Raw genomic sequence first — 17197 nt, 5'->3', positions numbered from 1 at the left:
CTGTGAGATCATGATCTGAGCCAAAGTCAGATGCTTAACTGACTGAGGCACCCAGGTGCCCCAATAAATAAACTTTAAAAACTATGATTTACTTGTAGGTGCTGGGGTTTGTGAAACAGGAACACAGATCCCTTGTTCTCCTGCTGTGCCGTGTTTCCTGAGTTAGAGTAGAGTGGCTTAGTGACACACATAGTAGTGCTCATGGGTAATAGGAAGCAGAAGATGTTGTAGGTGAAAGAAAGGCATGAGACCGTGATTCTTACTCAGACGCTGTCAACCCTGTCGATTCCACCATTCTCAGGACGTACAACACTTCACTTCCCATCACAGTCTTTGGCTGTTGAGCTGATAGAACACTTTCCCTCCTGAATCTCAGTGCCGTACTTCTCTGCCTCCAGTTTACAAAAATCTCTGGATATTTTTAGTATCCAGTTAATTAAGCCTTCTTAATTTATCTTCCATTCTTTTCATCCTGATTCAGCATCCTGATGATTTCCTTAGAAGATTCAAGTTTCTTTGTTGGTTTGTTTTCAGAGTAAAGATTTAAATAAATTGTTTATAGATTAAGTAAAGAATACATCTTAGAAATGAAGAGTGGTTTTTTTCCCCCCCACAAGAACAGTGACTGCTAAATGGCTTTTGAAGAGTTTTCAAAACAACAACAAAAAAGTGGGGGTGGGGGTTTACCCTGAAGCAAACACAGAGGGCCAGTCAGTACTCTGGAGCAGATTAGCAGAGCCATTAAGTAGCCAGGCCATGCTTTTTCATTCCTTTGCTGCTGTAGAATAAAATTATTCTAAGGTATAAGTGGAAGTAAGTGGGGGAAGTTGTAGCTCTGTCTGCCCCTTGGAAGCACACGTATCACTCGAGTATTCATTAGGACCTTGAAAATCTCTGCTTAGAGACTGACGTGGTGTCATGGCAATTTAGAGACGATAGTCAGTGAGTAAAAGACACATTCCTTTTATACAACCCTCTTTCCTGCCTTCTGTAACTGATTTAAGTAACTTAAGTGTGTGAAAATGATTCCTCAAACACTACTTTTAACACATCTATTTTTCAGTTGGATAATTCACACATGCCAAAGCTAGAAGATACAAGATTGTAAAAAATTACTTAAGTAGCAGTTTTCCATTTTTTAAATTGATATATACTTGTCATATAACACATACTAGTTTTAGGTGTACAACATGATTTGATATTTTACATACTGCAAAATGATCACCACAGTAACTCTAGTTAACATCCATTACCACCTATAAGTGTTTTTATTGTGATGAGAACTCTTTCAAATATACAATCTAGTATTATTAACTGCAGTCACCATGCTGTACTCTACATCCCCAGGAATTCGTTTTATAACTGAGAGTTAGTACCTTTTGACCACCCTTCACCCCACTATTTCTAGCAAGCACCAGTCTGTTCCTTGTATCTGTGAGTTTGATTTTCTTTTTTAGATTCTACATATAAGTGAAATCATTTTGGGTTTGTCTTTCTCTGTCTTCACTTAGCCTAGTGCATTCAGGATTCATCCATGTTGTCGCAAAAGGCAAGATTTCTTTTTTATGGCCCAATGATATTACGTTGTGTATCTGTGTAACACATCTTCTTATCCAATCATCCATCGGTGGACACTCAGGTTGTCTTAGCTGTTGTAAATAACACTACGATGAACATGGCGGAGGGGTACTTACGTCTTTTTTAGTTAGGTTTTCATTTTCTTTTTAAATACCCAGAAGTGGTATTGCTGGACCATATGGTACTTTTATTTTTTGAGGAGCTTCCGTGTTGTTTTTCAGAGTGGCTGCACCAATTGACACTCCTAGTGTGCATGGGTCCCCTTGTCCCCATATCCTTGCCAAAATTGGTTATTACTTGTCTTTTTGATGCCAGCCATTCTAACATAGGTGGTATCTCATTGTGGTTCTGATTTGTATTTCCCTCATGATGCGTGATGTTGGGCATCTTTTCATGTGTCTGTTGGCTGTTGTTTATCTTCTTTGGAAACATATGTATTCAGGTCCTCTGCTCACTTTTTATTCAGATTGTTGTTGTTTTTTGTTATATAAGTTCTTTATATAGTTGGGATATTTGCGTCCTTAGATGCATGATTTGCAAATATTGTCTCCCATTTGGTAGGTTGCCTTTTTATTTTGCTGACGGTGTCGTCTGCTGGGCTGAAGCTTTTTATTTCGATATAGTCCCCCTTGTTTGTTTGTGCCTTTTGTTGCCTTTACTTTCAGAATTATCCAAAAAGTCATCACCAAGATGGCTGTCAAGGAGCTTACCACATATGTTTTTGACTAGGAGTTTTATGGACTCAAATCTTATTCAAGTCTTTAATCCATTTGGAGTGGATTTTTGTGTATGGTGTAAGATAGTGGTTGAGGGTCATTCTTTTGCACGTGGCTGTCCAGTTTTCCCAAGACCATTTATTTATTGAAGAATCTGTGCTTTTCTCATTGTACGTATTCTTGGCTCCTTTGTCTGACCATAAATGGATGGATTTGTTTCTGGCTTTTTTCTGTTCCATTTATCTATGTATTTGTTTCATGAAAATACTCTATTGTTTTGATTACTGAATCTTTGCAGCATAGTTTGAAATTACAGAACACGATGCCTCCAGCTATGCTCTTCTTTCTCAGTGTTGCTTTACCTATTCAAGGTCTTTTGTGGTGCCAGACAAATTTTAGAATTGTTTGTTCTTTTTCTGTGAAAAATACCATTGGAATTTTGATAGGGATTGCATTGACTCTGGATTGATTTGGATAGTTTGGAGATTTTAACAATATTCTTCCATTCCGTATTATGGAATAATTTCCCATTTATTTGTGTCTTCAGTTTGTATCATCATTTACAGCTTTCAGTATTCAGTCTTTCACCTCCTTGGTTAAATTTCTCCTCAGGCATTTTATTCTTTCTGATGCAATTGTAAATGAGATTGTATTCTTAATTTTTTTGATAGTTCATTACTAATGTATAGAAATGAAACAAATTTTTGTATATTGATTTTGTATCCTGCAATTTACTGAACTCATTTATTCTAATAGTTTTTGGTGGAGTCTTCAGAATTTTCTATGTATGATATCATGTCATCTGCAAATAGTGACAAATAGTCTTCTTTTCCAGTTTGAATGACTTTTGTTTCTTGTCTGATTGCTATGGCTAGAACTTCCAGTACTGTACTGAATAGAAGTGGTGAGTGTGGGCATCCTTGTCTTGTTCCTGACCTTAGGGAAAAACCTTCCAGCTCTTCTCTGTTGAGTATGATGTTAGCTGTGGGATTGTCCGATCTGGCCTTTATTATGTTGAGGTACATTTCCTCCCTATCCACCTTGTTGAGAGTTTTTATAACAAGAGGATATTGAATTTTATGAAATGCTTTTTCTGCATCAGTTGAGATGATCATATAATTTTCATCCTTCATTTTCTTAGTCTGGTGGATCACACTGATAAATTTGCAGATGTTGACTCATCCTTGCATCTTTGGAATAAATCCCATTTGATTGTATGATTGTTTTTATTATTGAGTTAGCTAATATTTTGTTGAGGATTTTGCATCTGTGGTCATCAAAGATACTGACCTGTGATTGTCTTGTGGTGTCCTTGTCAGGTTATTGGGGTACTGCTGCCTCATAAAATGTTTGGAAGTGTTTCCTCCTTTTCTATTTTTGGAAGCATTTGAGAAGAATAAATATTAAATCTTCTTTGGATGTTTGGTAAAATTCATCAATGAGGCCATCTGGTCTTATATTTTGTTGAGAGGTTTTTGATTACTGATCCAGTCTCCTTACTAGTCATTAGTCTATTCAGATTTTCTATTTCTTTATGATTTTTTTGTAGGTTGTATGTTTCTGGGGAATACTCATTTTTTCTAGGTTGTCTAGTTAGTGTGTGCTTGTTCATAGTAGTTTTTTATCCTTTCCATTTCTGTCTCATTAATAGTTATGCCTTTTATTTAAAAGATTTTTTTTAACGTTTTGAATTTTTGAAAGAGACAGAGTGTGAGTCGGGGAGGGGCAGAGAGAGAGGGAGACCCAGAATCTGAAGCAGGTTCCAGGCTCTGAGCTGTCACTTCAGAGTTCAATGCGGGGCTTGAACTCACAAACTGCAAGATCATGACCTGTAATTTTATTTATTTGAGCCCACTCTTTCTTGATGGTTCCAGCTGAAGGTTTGTCAGTTTTCTTTATGTTTTCAGAGAACAAGCTCTTAGTTTCATTTATCACTTCTGTTATCTTTTAGTCTCTCACTTATTTCTGCTCTAATCTATTTACTTCCTTATTCTAACTTTTGGTGATGTCTTTTTTTTTCTTTTTCTAGTTCTTTGAGGAAGAAAGGTTTTTTGAGATCTTTGTTTTTTGTATAGGCATTAGAAGGCATAAGACCCTTCCCCTTAGAACTGCTTTTGCTGCATCTCCTAAGTTCTGGTATGTTGTATTTCTATCCTCATTTGTCTCAAGGTATTTTTCGATTTCTCAGTTTTCCACTTTGAACCTTCATGCCCTCACTACCGTGGCTGCTTCTGCCAAACTTACTCTCCTCAAATGGTGACTGTGGGATTGGGAGTTTGAAAAAGAGAAAGACAGGAACATTATTGGTAATGACAGAGTAAGGACCTCTGAATATTGACTTCTGTAAAAACAATGTCAAAATCGGCTTTCTCACAACTGTGGAAATTCACCCAAAGTGTGGATCATTCTGAGGAGTATTTGTTCAAGAAAAATGGTTAAATGTTGGTCATAACAGCGAGTATTATATTGTGTCACTTTGCCCTATTCCCGTCCCTTTCTCCCTAGCTCCACAGTGGCCTTGGAGTCAGGGTGACAATCAGCAGCTACTTATCCTCGCAGTCAGTGGGAGGGAAGGACAGAGTTGGAACTTATTCAAAGCTTCATTCTAAGAGAAGTGCCATTATTTGACCTAACAGGTCTGTAGAAAATCCCATTCTCCAAGCTTGTCTTTATCTGACTCACTCAGATCTCACCCAGTACAAACAGCCTTTTCCTGAGAGCATTTTTAGAAAATAAAAGATAAAAAATAGGAAAATAAAAACTAGATTAAAAAAAAAAACCCAAAATGTTGTTTGTTTACCATTACATATCCCTGAGGCAATGGTAATGGTTATGGCAAACAATAAACCAAGTGGGAAGAAAAATCTTAGATAATATTTCATTCCATAGGGACTCTGAAAAGCCATATGGGTGGCTCAGTTGGTTAAGTGTCTGACTCTTGACTTCGGCTTAGGTTGTGATCTCATGGCTCATGGGATCGGGCCCCACATCAGGCTCTGTGGTGACAGTGCTGAACTTGCTTGGGATTCTCTCTCTCCTCTCTCTCTGTCCCTCTTCCTGCTCATACATGCACCGTCTCTCAAAATAAATAAACTTAAAAAAACTTACTGAAAAGGAAATAGAAAATCTGAATAGACCTATAAGAGATTGATTGAATTTAGTAATCGACGAAACTTGTATAGAGAAAAGCCAAGTTCCAGATTTACTGATGAATTCTAACAAGCATTTAAAAAGATCCTTCACAGGCATTTCCAAAAAATAGTAAGGAGGGAACATATTTGAAGTCATTGTATTAGGCCACTATTACCCTGATCCCAAAACCAGACATCACAAAGCAAAAACCTACAGACCAATATCCCTATGAATATAGATGCAAAAATCCTAAACAAAATATTAGTGAAGTTAATTAAGAAACATATAAAAAGGATTCTACACCATGACCAGGTGAGATTTATCACTGGAGTTTAAGGTTAGTTCATATACAAGAGTCAGTAAATGGAATGTACCTTGATCAGTAGAACACACCCCCCAAACCACATGATCAAATCAGTAGATGCAGAAGAAGCACATGACAGAATTCAGCATTATTTCATTATAAAACCACTAGACAGATCAATAAATGAGGAATGGGAAAGAACATCTTTTACCTGATGTAAGGCATCTATGAAAAAGTTCATGTACTTATTAATAGCTGAAGACTGAACGCTTTCCTCCTAAAGATCATGGACAAGGATGACACCTCTTGACAGTTGTAGTCACCATTGTAACAGGTGGTAGCCAGGGTAATTATTGAGAAAAAAGAAAAAAAAAGGCATCTAGGTTTGAAAGGAAGAAGTAAAATATCTTCATTTATCAATTGCATGATTTTTTACGTACAAAATCCTCAAGAATACATACACAATTAGTGCTAGTAAATAAATTCAGCAAGGCTGCAGGATATATCAACATATGAAAATGAAGTGCATTTTTAAAAAGTTTTGTTTATTTATTTTGAGAGAGAGGGAGAAAGAGTGCATGAGCGGTGGTAGGGGAGCAGAGAGAGGGAGAGAATCCCGAGCAGGCTCCATGCTGTCAGCACAGAGCCCGACTTGATGTTGGATTTTGTCAAGTGCATTTTCTGCATTTATTACAATAGATACTCTTTTTTATAGCAGCTTAAGCTGGTGAATTACAGATTGATTTTGAAATATTAAATCAACATTGTAGTCTTGCAGTAAACCTCTTCTGGTCATGATTTATTGTTGGATTCAATTGACTAAATCTTGAAGAATTTTTCTGTGTTCATGAAGGTTATTGGACCTGTAGTTTTCTTAACTTACCTTGTCTTGTAGTCTTTTTTTAATTAACCTAATACTTGTTTGGTTTTGATATTAGGAAAATGCTGGCTTGAGAGAATTTGAAATGTTTGCAATGTTTGCTCCTTGTTTTTTTTCCCTGTAAAAGTTGTAATACTTCTTCCTTAAACATTTGGTAGACACTACCAGTGAAACTATCTGGGCCTGGAGGGTTTTTTGTTTTCTCAGTTTTATTTTGGAGTGTGTGTGTGTGGTGTGAATGATTTTGAACTATAAATTTGATTCCTTTACTGGTATGTGGCTGTATAGATGATAGATTTCTTCATGAGTGAATTGTAATAGCTTGTGTCTTTCAAAGAATATGCCCATTTTTATGTAAGTTGTCAAATTACCCACCATAATGTTCTTCCTAATACTTCATTATCATTTTATGTTTGTAGAATCCATACCAATATTCTGGTCTTATTCCCAATATTGGTAACTTACAACTTATGTCTCCTCCTCCCCCCGCCCCCAATAGGTGTGGGTAGATATTATCACAGAGCCTGATGCAGGGCTAGAACCCACCAACCATGAGATCATGATCTGGGCTGAAGTCAGACACTTAACCGACTGAGCCACCCAGGCACTCGTGACTTCTTTTTTCAAAGAACATGGTTTTTATTTCAATGAGCTTCTCTATTTTCTATTTCATTAATTTTGATTCATAGGTTTATTCAAAAATTTTCTATTCATTTTGGGTTTTATTTACTTTTTTTTTTATTAAGGTATGAGAACTTAGATCATTGATTTGAGACCCTTCCTATCTAATAAATTAATTTTGCATCTCAGTACTACTTTAGGTGCATCCCACTGTTTCCACTGTTTTCATTCACTTAACCACTTTTTCATTTCCCTTTTGATTTCTTAGATCCATAGTCTGTTTAAAATTACATTGTTTGGAGTCCAAATATCTGGAGATTTTCCAGATATCTTCATGTTATTGATTTCTATTTTAATTCTGTTGTGGTCAGAGAAATAGTTTGTACAATTTAAATTCTTTTATCTTTATTGAGATTTCATTTCTGGCCCAGACAACATGGCCGATCTTGATAATGTCCCATGTGTACTTGAAAAGATTGTGGATTCTGTATTGTTAGGTGGCATGTCCTATGTCAGGCCAAGTCTTACATAGCCTTACTCATTTTCAAGTTCAGTTAAGTTTTCACTTGTTTCTTCATTTTTTTTTTCTATCACTCTTCCTAGACCTTTCATTCAGTTCCTTTGGGGTGTGTGTGTGTGTTGGTATTTTCCTTTTTGTGTTTCCTTTTGGTATTTCTATTGTTCATTCTTCAAGTTGACTACTCTTACTCTGCAATGATCTGTCAGCTACTAATCCCAGCCAGTATATTTTTCACAACAGTGAGATCACTTTAGATCTTTCTTCTATCTGCCATCTCTCTCCTTAGCATGCCTAATCTTTCCCCTACCTTTTTGAACATATGGGGTATATTTGGGGCTGTATTTTCCTGCTTGTTTGTACATATGGTAATTTTTGTAGCTCAGGCATTTTGAATTTTGTGTTGCTAGGTATTAGAACAAATATTTGTTAGATTGTTTATATGTGCCTTATACATTTATTATACACATCCACGTATACACACACACATGCATACATACATACATACATACATGCTTTACAGTAGGGACCAGTTCTCCACTCTGTCTCTTCTTCACTTGAACAAGTCAGTCACAGTGAATAACCAGTTTTCATTTGGATGTTATTTCTTATACAACTGACCAGGACAGAGAATCCTAGTCCCATGATTTTTGTAAGGCTCCCAGTATCTCAAAAACTACTGCAAACATCTTTGAAGCTAAATTAATTTCACTAGAAAAAAGGAAGGGTACATAAAATAATTGAGGCATAAATACTTGGAAATTAAGAAAACCCAAGATGGAGGTCTTGGGTTGGAAGCAGTGGTTTATGGAGCTCAGAAACTTGTCCTGCTTTCCTAGGGAGAACTCTGTAACCCCCCGGCTTCATGGCAGGTCACATGATTCCCCAAAAGGCAACCCAGGGTTTGGGCCTCCGTAATGTGTAGTCCCGCTTGCTGGCTGTGACTGGCTTCCTTTGAGGACACTGAGCAGGGGCCTGGCAAAGAAGACGGCGGTGGTGGGAGACTGAAGAGCATCTGAGTTGCATCCCTTCCCCCTTTGTATTAGAAAATCACTTTGCTGATGTGGTGAGCCGCCCATGAAATCTCTCTCCAGGGTGCTGGCCTGCCAGGTGCACCCTGTTCTCCAGGGAGGCCAGGAAAGGGACTTAGAGCACAACAAGGTCTAGCCTCACAGCTGGCTGGCAGCTTTACGCAAGTTGTAGGTTGTGCTGTGTAACTCTGCTTTAAGAGCTGGAAGGGTATTCCCGAGCCAAGGAAAGCAAGAAACTACACTTGATCTGAATCTCTGAGTCACCGTGATGAATGTGTTAAAGACTTCAGGGGAAATGAAGGAAATCAAACTAGCTTCATCACATTTTCAGAATGGCTTCTGTATAGTTTGGAGCCTATTTTTTTTAATTATAAGGAAGGGGAAATACAATTATACCTTGACATCATGTGAAAAGTATACCAGGAGCTTCAGTGACGGAGAAGGGCAGACTCTCAACTATAGAAAACATCTTAAACTTATTTTTAAGTATATGAAAAAAGCAACGCCTCCTAGAACACAAAAATCACATTAGAAAAGTTACTTTTTTGTGTGAATTTGAACCTCTAGCTTTTTGCTGAAGAGGTCTGTGGCAGTTTTGCCTGTCTGGGGAAGGCGTCAGACTCCTTAGCAGGAAGTGTGAAATGCAGGTGGCCTGGCTCTGCCACCCCGTTCACAGGCCCTTTTCCTGTAAACCCTGTTCTCCAGCCGTAGGTGGTGGCCGGTGCCGTATTTCTAATGGTGTTTTTATGTATATCCCATAGTACCTCATGAGCAGTGCTGTGCGGTTAGTGGGGTCTTTCCATTCACTAATTTTACATGAGACACGGAGTTGAAAAGGTGTCACAGCTCTTGCAGATGAGGAAATGGGAAGTTTTAGGATCAAGAAAGGTTCAGGGATGTGGCCAGTGTCCCATGAACAAGGTTCCAGGCAAAACCAAAAGGCTCGTAATTCTAAATTCGGTGTTCTTTCTGTACAATGTGCTGCCCCCCTCCAGGACTGGTGGAGATACTGGAGCCAGTCCTCAGGCTAATGCTTTATGATTATTTTATTTGCTCTGCCTCACTCAGCATGTGCTGGGCTAAGTTGTGTTTTTGGGGAGCTAGCTTCATGGGGGGCTTTCCTGTAAAGAGGGCAGGGTCTAGGATATGGAAGTGGCAGGGTCCCAGTCTGGCATGCGGAGTGATTAGAATACTGGTTGTGGTTTTCTCACAACTCCCCACTTACTACCTACTGTCATTTGGAACTTCTTTGCTAACTGTGCTTTTGCAAAAAGAAGCATAAAGCAGTTAATGTAGAAAAGGGCAAAAAGTTACCAAGAAGAACCGTTCCTGGAGGTTGGCTCTTGCAGCTTTGCCCCTGGAGAGGGTGTCTGACTTTACGGTGTCAACTTCGTCATAAAGAGCAGAGGTCCAGGACTTCAGACTTCCAGAACAACCACAAAGGTGACAGCAGCTACTTGCTGAGAAAGCTTGCAGGGCGTGTGACGGCTAAGCCGTTAACTAGGGTTGCTAAACCACAGATTCGATAGTAATGATTTTTCATGACCAAACAATTGAAGGAAATGGACAGTAATTTATTTTCTTAAAAAAAATTAAACCCCAAAACCAAGTTTATCAAATGGCTGGATAACACTCCTGCACTGACTTCCAAACCTCCCCCCACTCTTGTCGGAATGAACCAAATTGGAAATTTAAACCAAATGATTATGGATTTTTCACTTTCTAGCTAATTGACTTGTACTCCTCAGTCTTCTAAACTCAAAGTCCCAGCAGTGCCGGCTCTGAGGAGAGCACACAGGAAGGTGAAGAACAGGCAGGTGCGCTCACCCCGGGGACGGTCAGGGGGTGTCTGTTCTGCAGCTGCGTGTATGTTCTGCTCTCCGTTCCCAGAGTGTTGCATGCCGGGCTGTGATGACGTCTAGGCAACAGCAGCTCTTGTCCCCTGCCCCTCACCGTGCACACGCCTCTGTCGTGGCGCTGAACGCACCACGCTGTTTGGGTGCTTTCTACACCCAATGCTATCCGACTGTGAGAGCCAAGACCTGGCACACACCTGGCATGTAACAGGATTTCTGATGTGTCCAAAACTTTACAGAAAAAAGAGAAGTACACCAATTATTTTATTTTAAAGTCTTTTTTTTTTTAACTTTTCACAAAGGATTTGCTGTAAGTCTTCAAGTCATCTTGTCCAATCCGAAAGCCGTATTTAAGCGTCGTGGATCCCAGCCCGGGATGCAAGAATCTGATTTTCTAAAACAGATAACAACAGTTGAAGAACTGGAACCAAAAGCAAGTAACTGCACCAAGGTATTCATTTCACTTGTGCTGCTTGACCTTGTTGAGTGTCAGCGTTAAGGAGCGCGGCTACCAAAGGTCTCCCTCCCCTCCAGGTTCTCGTGTGGCACACGCGGACAGAGAAGGTTAATCTGGCCAACGAGCCAAAGTACCACCTGGACACGGTGAAAATCGAGGTATAGACTGAGCAGCAACTGGCGCAGCTTGCCCGGCTGGCGGACGTGGGCGACGACGCGTGGCTCAGGGACCGTTCCTTTACTCCGGCGCAGCCGCCGTTACTGTCAGCGACGGACACCTGTGTGAGCAGAGCTCGCCAGTCAACACGACCGACTGGACGGTACCAAATGTGTGTTTTTGTCTTCGTTTGTTCTGCATGTTTTCCCTACAATGAACCTGGAAGTTCTGTAGAGTTCGGCTAGTGACAGTGCAGGATACCCCTGTGAGTATCTCATATCCTTTTTTAATCTGGCCTTAGAATTGGTGGAACTGAATAGGTTTTAGAAACAAATGACAGGTATTTTGTTGACTAAATGTTCCCAATTCCTCACTTTGCAACCTTAAGTCATTTTCGTATGGTTGGCGGCAGTATACACTGTAGAAATAAAACCCACAAAAATAAAAAGGTCTATGGATTCATCTGTTTAATATAGGGATATAACATTTTGTCAATACTAGGCACCATAAAATGTAAACACAATTACTGTCATAAACCTGGATATACCTTCAAGGATTGAAAGTGGCTTTGTTCAGTTACCCTGTTTGCGTATAGTGCAGAGAAAGGTCTTCACGTTATTAGCACTATGTACATAAGAAGAGATCCAAATTACAAGAGAGGAGGATAAAATTTGAGTTCTTTAAACACTCGTTAAATTAAGTTTTGTAGTAACATCCAGGTTTATCTTCCTTTCGCTAACCACGTTCCCTGTTAAGCACATCATAACAACAGCACAGTGAAGTGAATGATGAAATAAAATAATTTTGATACACTAGAAAACAGTGCTCAGTGACACATTTACATTCTATTTATATGATTAAACATTTGATCATACAGTACCTTCCTACAGGATTACTGGCTAATTTGGGGGTGGGGTTTATACTGTTAGAGGTTATTACTAACATGATAACTACTTCCCTTATATGCAAACAGTAGAGCTATAATTTTACCGAGAGTAAAACTGATTATGCAAGTTGACTGAGCAGCTTCTCAAATAATGTGGTTGACGAAATCATGGGAAATAAGCAAAGCTGCCCCTGACATAAAATGGTTTCTCAACCTGCTTTTCACATCAAATTTAATTTGTACGGACCAACACGGTCAGTCAGATAAGTCTTAATATGAACAAATGGGGAAAAGAAAAAAATTATATGTACATGAATAAACAGGGGAGCTAGATGCGTTTTAGCAAGGAGTGTCAGGCGGTAGTTCTGGATGAAACTCGCAGTGCAGTTTTCATTTCCACAGCTGTGTGCTCAGAGTCTGACCCGACGAGCTTCCGGACCAGCCTGCCGTTGTGCTGGGGGGCTGGCCGAAACCCACCGCCGGGTTTGTGCTGCCGATGCTCATGCCAGCCATTTGCTGATTCATCTGGGAAACATAAAAGGCTTATTTTATGAAGTTTACTTTGCTTTTAATTCCTTTTGAAACATTTTTAAGCTACCCTGTTTTATTAGAAGCTGCCTCTATTTGAGGTTAATTTAGTCAAAGAGATAATGAAGTTTAATAGCAATTATAGAATTATTTTTCAACAATATGAAAATTAGTCAAAGCACTAGGGTAAAAGACTACCAAACAATTATTTCCCTAGAGAAGGCAAACAGCTGTTTTGTTTCCTTCTACTTTTTTTTAAATGATCTCAATCATATTTATTCAAGACTCCATTTCCTGTCCCCCAAAGATTAACCACAACTGAAAAAAAAGCACCAAAGCAATCTTTGAATTTGTATCAGAGTCTACTATTCTGACTTCCAACTATTTATCAGGATGTTGTGCTTTAATCTGAAGAAATTTCAGAAAGTCAAATACTCCCAAAACTATATATTGTATATGACAACTATACTGTCTTTGTTAAAATCTTAAATGGTTCTATATACTTACTATGAAAAACATACATTTACTTTTGCTTAATCACTAAACATCTAAAATTAATTTTCATTACATAAGATATAAGATTACCTGTATTTTTCTTCCAGACTGGAATTATATATGTATATAAGCATCCTAACCCTTTTCCTATGGTACTCTTGCTTCTAAGATTGATGATAATAAGTAAAGGCAAGATTTATCACAAAGTAGAGTGGATTCAAAATCTGTGCTTAGGGTTGGAATGTGTTCTTAATAAAGTTCATTAGTTGTCTTGCAAAGACACTGATGTTCACCACTCTGCTGCTGAGGCATAAGTGTCCATGTCTTCATACCAACTAAGGGGTGTTATAACCACCTTGTTGGCCCCAGATTCCACTGAGAGGTGCTGGAAAGCAGCAGCACCTCTCAGCATGCCTGAGAGTAGAGTCCAATGGTCACTCCTTACTGGTTTGGTTCGTCCAGCACCTTAGCGTGGAGCTGGTGTGCTTCAGCATCCTGGCTACACAAAAGCTGTTACTGACATTTGGTACTTGAGGTTCCCAGAGGGTAGACACCAATGTCATACAGATAATTCCTTTAAACAGTGACAGGAGGGGCACCTGGCTGGCTCAGTTGGTAGAACGTGTGACTCTCGATCTTGGGATTGTGAGTTCAAACCCCATGGTGGGTGTGGAGATTACTTTACTTAAAAAAAAAAATCTTTAAAAGAGAATAAACAGTGATTTTATCACTATACACTGTTATCTGAATGCTCTCAAGGTAAAACAGCTGAACAGAAACCAAGATTCCCCCCAGTGCTAGAGGAACATCAAGTCAGAACTGTCAAGGGAAGAGGAGCTGGAGCATGAACCTAAGTCTAAGGGTCTTCGTCTATGCAGAAAAGTCAGAATGGAGTGCTAACACAGACTGAAAGAAGTTTTCTTAGTATATTAGCGCTTGGCTTTAAATTAAGTAGAAATGGGATTTTATAATGTAAGGGGATGTCTGAGATAAATATGGACTTGTCCATAAGTAAAAAGGAAACCCAACTTTAAAAAGGTTTTTAAACAAATATTTTATATAAAGCCAGGGGCAGTAGGCATATGACATGGAGAACAGCCTTGACAGATCCCTTACAAAATAGTGCTTTGAGACTAGGTTACCAAAACAAAAATAAAACCCAAAACTAGTAGTGAAAATAGGCTGGTCAAAGTGGACTATAAAATGCCCCTGGGAGCTGGGTTGAAGCTTGGTGCTAATTTCACAGGGAGCGGGGAGGAAGACGCCCAAGATAATTTCTAGCTGTTACAAACGAGATGTTCACTAGTGTTATAATCTGAAATGAAAAAGTGCTTAACATTGCTTTACAGAACACTCTAAATATAGGGTCAGCGACAGCTCAGTGGTCTATTTAGGCATTATGAAGTTACTATATCACAGTTCTCATCTGATACAATACCTCTACTCAAATCTTTTGTCACATTGTTATAGTTAAATAAAACCGTTCAGAAAATGAATCCCCTTTCTTTGATTTCAGAGACACTGGAGAGTAAATGACCCCCCTACCTGTGAGAGGTTCCACTGGGGCTGCTGAGTCTGCGGCAGGCCAAATTTACTCGGGGGCGCACCCATCTGTCCCACCATTCCTCCGTGGGGGCCAACCACATTTGGAGGAATTGGCATCACACCAGTCTGTGCGTTTCCCATAAACCCATTGGGCATGGGCATGCCCACCATCATGCTTGCACTCTGTCCCATCACATTTCCTAGAAGGCCAGGAGCTGCAGGCGCAGGCACAGGCACACCCATTGGTGGGAAACCTTGAAATGTAGTCGGTGCTTGTGAGGTAAATGGTATATTTGTGGGTCCCATAAACACACCTGCATTTTAAGAACATGAACAGAAAATGAAGAAAGCAGGGCCACTGTATACAGCTGCACTCACCTGCCTCTATAATCACAGAAGGATCACCAACTATCTTTCTGAACACCCCACAGCAAAATTTTAATTTCAGTCTGCTCCTACTGCTCAGACCAACTCAAACCTACATGCTCAGAGCTGGTTACTTCCCAAATGCACACAAATCAGTTACAAAACTGAGCAAATTTAATTAGGATAGATCCAATGCAATCGCCATATAGATTCTGGTGAGATTATGTGCTGTCTGGGCAGGGCTGGACTCCCACTAGCAAACATGCAACTGAGAGCTGATGGGGTCTAGCTTTAATGGAAGCAAGCGCCCTAGAATTCCAGCTTCTTATTGAGGAGAGAGTGGATCTGACAGAGTCAAACTATGTGAATCATCCTTCCTGTGCCAGTCTTTCATTTTAATTATTAACTCAGTTTTGAAATTCATGTGATAATTCAGACTGCTTATTGTTTACTTACAGAGAAAATACCATACTGCACACAAAGTTAACTTCATGCAAATCAAAGCAATTCTTCAAAAACAGTCCATATCCTGTAAGCTTGTGAAACAATATTAAGTGATATGTGAACAGCTTGTTACTTCTAAATAAAGTTTTGTGAATCCTGTATGTATATGCTTTTTAATTCTAATGCTTCATATCAGTTTTGTAGTTGCACAAATTGCAAAGAAGCACCCAGTACACGGAAAAGTAGGAAGAAATAATATTATAAAGGGTATATACTTCTAGTAATATTACTGCAATTCCCTGAAAGCAGAGTGAAAACGAGTTACCAGGAGCACTCTGCTGCTGAATGGTTCCTGTGCCATACAGGGATAAGATGGAATCTTTGGAGAGCTGTTTCTTTGCCACCTCTTCTGACTTTGTAGCCTGCTCGGTGAACAGATCCAGGTCCCCAGATATTGCTGTAGATAGAGTGGCAGCTGCAGGTATAGAGGGCGACCCCTGCGACAAATACCAAAACAAGCGGTCACATTCTGCATACTAACATACAGTTCGTCTCTTACTTAATCTAAATGAAATTAGGAATTACTTGACTGTAGAAGGTAATATAGTGACATTAGAGAGGACCACTCACAAGCCCACACAAAATCAACATCTAGGATGAAGGTACAATGCTTCTTACTTTGAATCTGTTGCTGTAAGAGACGTAGATCGAAGCTCTTTCATAATCCGCATTTACCTGCTAAACTGACACTGTCCTTGCGCATCACATCCTGACCACAGTACGTGGCTGCTCACAGTACGTGAGGACCACCATTTGTGGGAGAGGCTGGGGCATCCCCGTCAACTATTTCAAGGAACTGGTAGCCCTTAGAATAAAGAACTACAGCAGACTGCAAGAGGACCCTGCAAAGGCTGATTCTGTCTTTGAAAAAAAGAAAAGCCTTTGTTTTTCAAAAGCTGCTTCATGGTATTTTTATAAACCTAATCTAGATCGGTCTTAACCACAACATTAGAATGTTTCTAGCCTATCCAGAAATGAAGTTCAGCAAAATTCCAACCACCTATACTCTCAGCCATATCTTCATTCCACTTTTGGACAAATACAAATTAGTATTCAGATACTTAATACAAAAGAAAAACGATAACCTATGTCTGCACACAGATGAAACGATCACAGCTAGTCACCGCGCTTCAAAGATTTCCGCAGTCGTTACTCAATCACACTCACATTGGCTTACATGCAATTGTTTTAGATGGGAAGAGTTTTAAAGAATTCTGAAGAATGGTAAAAACTGGGTAAGGGTCATCTTAAACTACAGAATAAGGTGAGAATAAGGTAGAAGTTAAAGATCATGTAAACAAATTTGCCTTGTTAAAAAAAAAAAAACATTTAACATCTTGTTTAAAAAATCTAACAAGTTACCATCCAACCACTGAATTCACAAATTTAAGCAGAACAACAGTTGAATCTACTATGACAAATTAAGCAAGAATTTTGAGATCGAAAAGTCCTTTAACTTTGCAAAAGATCTGAAATGTGTAAGAGACACAGTGGAATACCAAGTACGACAACGCACTGGAATACAATCTTACACGAACTACCAGTGATGCGGGAGAAACTCACAGAGACCAAGAGCGAGAGTGCTGTAGCCAGCCCGCCAGGGCTAGACCTCTGGTCCCACCGCT

At 39.3% G+C, this 17197-nt stretch overlaps 2 protein-coding genes across 2 annotated transcripts in view; one reads left to right on the top strand and one right to left on the bottom strand.

Annotated features, from left to right (window-relative positions):
* B3GAT2 (beta-1,3-glucuronyltransferase 2) overlaps nucleotides 1–15673 on the top strand; it is an 86247-nt gene extending 70574 nt beyond the window's left edge. Inside the window, exons 3-4 of the mRNA XM_029943468.1 lie at nucleotides 10938–11086; nucleotides 11170–15673. Of these exons, the coding sequence (XP_029799328.1) occupies nucleotides 10938–11086; nucleotides 11170–11256 (236 nt within the window). The 3' untranslated portion in view covers nucleotides 11257–15673. The remainder of the gene's footprint in view (nucleotides 1–10937; nucleotides 11087–11169) is intronic.
* The window catches only part of SMAP1 (small ArfGAP 1), a 183076-nt gene continuing 177577 nt past the window's right edge, over nucleotides 11699–17197 (bottom strand). The window contains exons 9-11 of the mRNA XM_029943467.1: nucleotides 15838–16009; nucleotides 14703–15016; nucleotides 11699–12659 (exon numbers count right to left, since the gene is read on the bottom strand). Coding sequence (XP_029799327.1) covers nucleotides 12525–12659; nucleotides 14703–15016; nucleotides 15838–16009 — 621 coding nt within the window. The 3' untranslated portion in view covers nucleotides 11699–12524. The remainder of the gene's footprint in view (nucleotides 12660–14702; nucleotides 15017–15837; nucleotides 16010–17197) is intronic.

The sequence above is a fragment of the Suricata suricatta genome, chromosome 7, assembly GCF_006229205.1.
Source record: "Suricata suricatta isolate VVHF042 chromosome 7, meerkat_22Aug2017_6uvM2_HiC, whole genome shotgun sequence".
NCBI classification, from domain to species: Eukaryota; Metazoa; Chordata; class Mammalia; order Carnivora; family Herpestidae; genus Suricata; species Suricata suricatta.
This window is presented reverse-complemented; position numbering and strand designations above follow the sequence as displayed.